This window comes from Limulus polyphemus, unplaced genomic scaffold (genome assembly GCF_000517525.1).
Source record: "Limulus polyphemus unplaced genomic scaffold, Limulus_polyphemus-2.1.2 Scaffold12753, whole genome shotgun sequence".
Lineage (NCBI taxonomy): Eukaryota > Metazoa > Arthropoda > Merostomata > Xiphosura > Limulidae > Limulus > Limulus polyphemus.
Window position 1 is genome coordinate 1799 of NW_013678363.1, and position 4003 is coordinate 5801.

Sequence of the window (4003 nt, forward strand, 5' to 3'; positions counted from 1 at the left end):
CAGTGTTTGTGTATCATACAACTAGTAAGTATATGTAGTGTTCGTGTACCATACAACTAGTAAGTATATGTAGTGTTTGTGTACCATACAACTAGTAAGTATATGCAGTGTTTCTGTACCATACAACTAGTAAGTATATGTAGTGTTTGTGTACCATACAACTAGTTAGTATATGCAGTGTTTGTGTACCATACAACTAGTAAGTATATGCAGTGTTTGTGTATCACACAACTAGTAAGTATATGTAGTGTTTGTGTACCATATAACTAGTAAGTATATGCAGTGTTTGTGTATCACACTACACGTGACTACGTGGTTGTTAATTTCAAACGATTGAAACAAATGAGTATTAGAAACACTTATAAAATGTGTGAAGGCACTTTAAGTATACTTTCAGTGTTCTCACTCTACTCTTTTTATAAAACTGTTGAGTATTTAAAACACAAATCATGAATCTCGTGAGTACGAGACTCTGTCGTGTACCATCTCTTGATTGGCCTATTGGCAAGACACGTCAAGAAAGTCTATGCATAATTCAATTAGCTCAGAACTAACTTTTCACATAATGCTTCATGTGAAGCTGAGTGTGTAGAAAGCGTGAAGAATTGAGAGTGAAAAACAGGATCTATTTTTCTTGCTTTTCAACCTAGACTCACAATCATGTAAATATATCATCATATCTACAAGTGATGTAACTATTTATACTTTGATATTTTAAGGAAAGTTTCAATAAGTGTATTACCCTACCATTTCAGTGTCTTTTGGATTGAAAAACATTAAAACTGGCTAGACAAGTATAGTGAAAGTAGAATCAATAAGGGGTGAACTTATCATAAAGGCAATATTCAATCCCTTCAATTCACTCGTATAAAATTTACCAGCTTGAGTATAAACAAAATATTCAATGTCAAGTTTGAAGGAAATATTAAGTGGAAAAAAATGTTAAGTAATTATAGATATTAAAAGGTGTAATATACTTTTGGTTCGGAATGTGACTTTCCGGTGTTTTCATAATTGATGTTAAATCATACAGAATACCAGTAACGAAATCGAGACCGACATATTGTTCCTAAGCCTCTCCTCTGAGAACCTCTTGAAGTCTTAACACACCCCTCTCCAGATTTCCTTCTCGCTCTTCAAGACCTGAAAAAGTTTTGGTTAGTCATCGGAGAAAGTTCAGGTATTGTTAATACATTTACTGAAAGAATATTTTATTGCATAAATTTTAAGAGTTTTTAAAACTGTTTAGCTAGGTTATATAAAAAGTAGAAATATTTAATGTTAAGGTTTTTTTTTGGTTTTTCTAAAGATGGCTAAACAAATAAGTGAATAGGCCTAACATTCGAAATAAAAATCATTCAATAGGCCTAACATTCGAAATAAAAATCATTCAATAGGCCTAACATTCGAAATAAATATCACACTTGGTTGTAGATGTTTTTTTATTAACGAATTTAAAATCATTATTGTATAAAAAATAATATTTCAAATCCGTCATGGACTAACTAAGATCAATAGGAAAAAAAATCCCTGAAATCTAGCGTAAATTTTGTTACGGCTGTTTGTTTTTGTGTTTGCGCTTAAGCACAAAGGGCTATCTAGGATCTGCGCACCACGGGTATCGAAACCCGCTTTCTATACTGCAGACATACCCCTGTGTCACCGGGGGCTTTTTAAGATAAAGTATTAACAACTGAATTAAATTTTTACACAATTTATCAGAATTAATCTTCATCTCATTTTGTTACATCAGAAAACGTACAACGAGAATTATTCAAGTTCTTTCTACATCTTGTCAACAATATAAAGAAAACACTACCGAATAGAATAATCAAGCTCATTAAACCGCTAAACATTTAACGAAAAAAAATAATAAACTAAAAGTATTATTCAAGACTGTAAATCTACCATTGTTTTATCCTTACTAATATATTTAAGATCCTTGCTACATTGATAATTAGGCCTAAAAATTCTACGTAGTGAAAAACCCCCAGTGGGCGAGAGTTTGATTTTGCTTCACTTAGGTTTATAACGCTGAAACTCGGGTTATAATACCCGTGATGGGCAGAGCATAGATAGCCCATTATGTAGATTTGTGCTTAACAACAGATAAACAGTAATGTCGTTTATTACGAATGGGGGGGGGGTACATATTGTATCATACTGAATAATTTTATGTTTTTTGACTATTTCACTATTTACAGTAAAAAAACTTGTCAAAATACACAGCGAACCCTAGTGGTAATTAATTGTTTTAGCAGCAATATTGACAGTACTTTTGTTTACATATTTTGAGTATCTGTAACTCATACGTTAGTAAAGACTCTTTAAGCACCAATAGTCAAATTGGTGAAAAAATAGTAGTTAAAAGGTCAATGGTAATTCTAGGGTTTAAAAAAAGTTATTTTCTTTAAAAGTTTAAACGATACTTGTGGCCTTACTCGTTCTGTTATATTTCTTACAGGGGTATTCTGATGGCGTTACATTTGGGTCACGCTCTCTCTATCTCTCATGGCATGCGCGCATATATATATGTATATAGTAGTTTAAAATTGTTAAACTTTTTGCAAGAACCAAACAACAGCTTAGCATTGGTATCTCGTGAATCTGACTTCTAGCACGAGGTTTAATAACACGAAGATATATATCTCTTCGTTTCAAAATTTCACCCAACACCATATAAGGGCTGGCTGCTATTTCGAGCTACGTGGAACACACCAGGTCAGCAGCAACCAACAACAACAACAACTGATAGCTGACCAATAGTGGAATTGAACCATCAATCACTCTTACAGCACTCCATTGGTCTGTTAAGTGCGACAACAGTTCGTAAATCATGAATTATAAGATTCACAATCCTGGACCTCCAAGCACTAGGCCACGACCGACCCAGCAAGAGAATAGGTAATTTGTAAACTTTTTTAGAGATAGAAAAAAAAAGCAACACTGTATGTCAGAAGTTACTAAAAATTCACACTGTGGCTGGGGTGTGACCTAGTGGTTAGCGTGTTGTGCATTAAATCTGATTGATATATCGTGATTCACACTTTATTGTCATCATGAAAATTGTAGACGAATTCCACTGTTCGATGAGAATAGCCGAAGAGTTGGCGGTAGGTATTATTTATTAGCTGCCCCCCCCCCTAGTCTGTCAGTTTAAAATTAGGAAGGTCTAGATAGCCCTTGTGTAAACATTCGAAACAAACAAACCATTTAACATGTACTGTAAATGTTTAACTTACTTTGTTGAGGCCTGGTGGCCTTCATTGGACCTGGAGTCCTGACTTCATTGAGCTTAGTGCCTTTAGCAAACATTTTTGAGGAATTCAATAATGGGAGTTTTTGCGCTTGCCCACCATCCTTGTCCACTTTGGACACCTCGTTCATCTTCGAGAATCGATCTACCGGTAGGGGGATACCACTTGCCCAGGAGTTGCATCGCTTAAGCTGTTCTTCAGTTAGTTCAGAATTTTGGAGTTGTTTGGGAAGGTCGGTTAAACTACAATCAGACAAACATTATGCTAATCCACCTTGACAAAACAAAAAACTTCCCTATTTTCACTAAATATTGAACACCTGGAAAAATCATATTTATCTACTTTTACTAATTATAAAATACCTTGACAAAATTCACCCTTGCCTATTTTCGTTAATTATAAAAATACGTTGACAAAACCCGCCATAACCTACTTTCACTAGTCATTGAAAACTTCGACAAAAATCTCCTTCACCTACTTTCACTAATTATAGAATACCTTGACGACACCCTAACCTACTTTCCCTAGTCATAGAATACCTTGACAAAAACCTCCTTATCTACTTTCACTAATTATAGAATACCTTGACAACAACACCTAACCTGCTTTCAATAGTCACAGCATACCTTGACATAAACCTCCTTCACCTACTTTCACTAATTATAGAATACCTTGACAAAACCACACTAACCTACTTTAATTGATTATAGAATAACTTAACAAAAACCACCCTTGTCTCTTTTACT

At 34.3% G+C, this 4003-nt stretch overlaps 1 protein-coding gene across 1 annotated transcript in view; it reads right to left on the reverse strand.

Annotated features, from left to right (window-relative positions):
* Positions 1-7: 7 nt before the first annotated feature.
* Positions 8-4003, reverse strand: part of LOC111084008 — an 8689-nt gene continuing 4693 nt past the window's right edge. Inside the window, exons 3-4 of the mRNA XM_022380776.1 lie at positions 3243-3499; positions 8-1143 (exon numbers count right to left, since the gene is read on the reverse strand). Coding sequence (XP_022236484.1) covers positions 1070-1143; positions 3243-3499 — 331 coding nt within the window. The 3' untranslated portion in view covers positions 8-1069. The remainder of the gene's footprint in view (positions 1144-3242; positions 3500-4003) is intronic.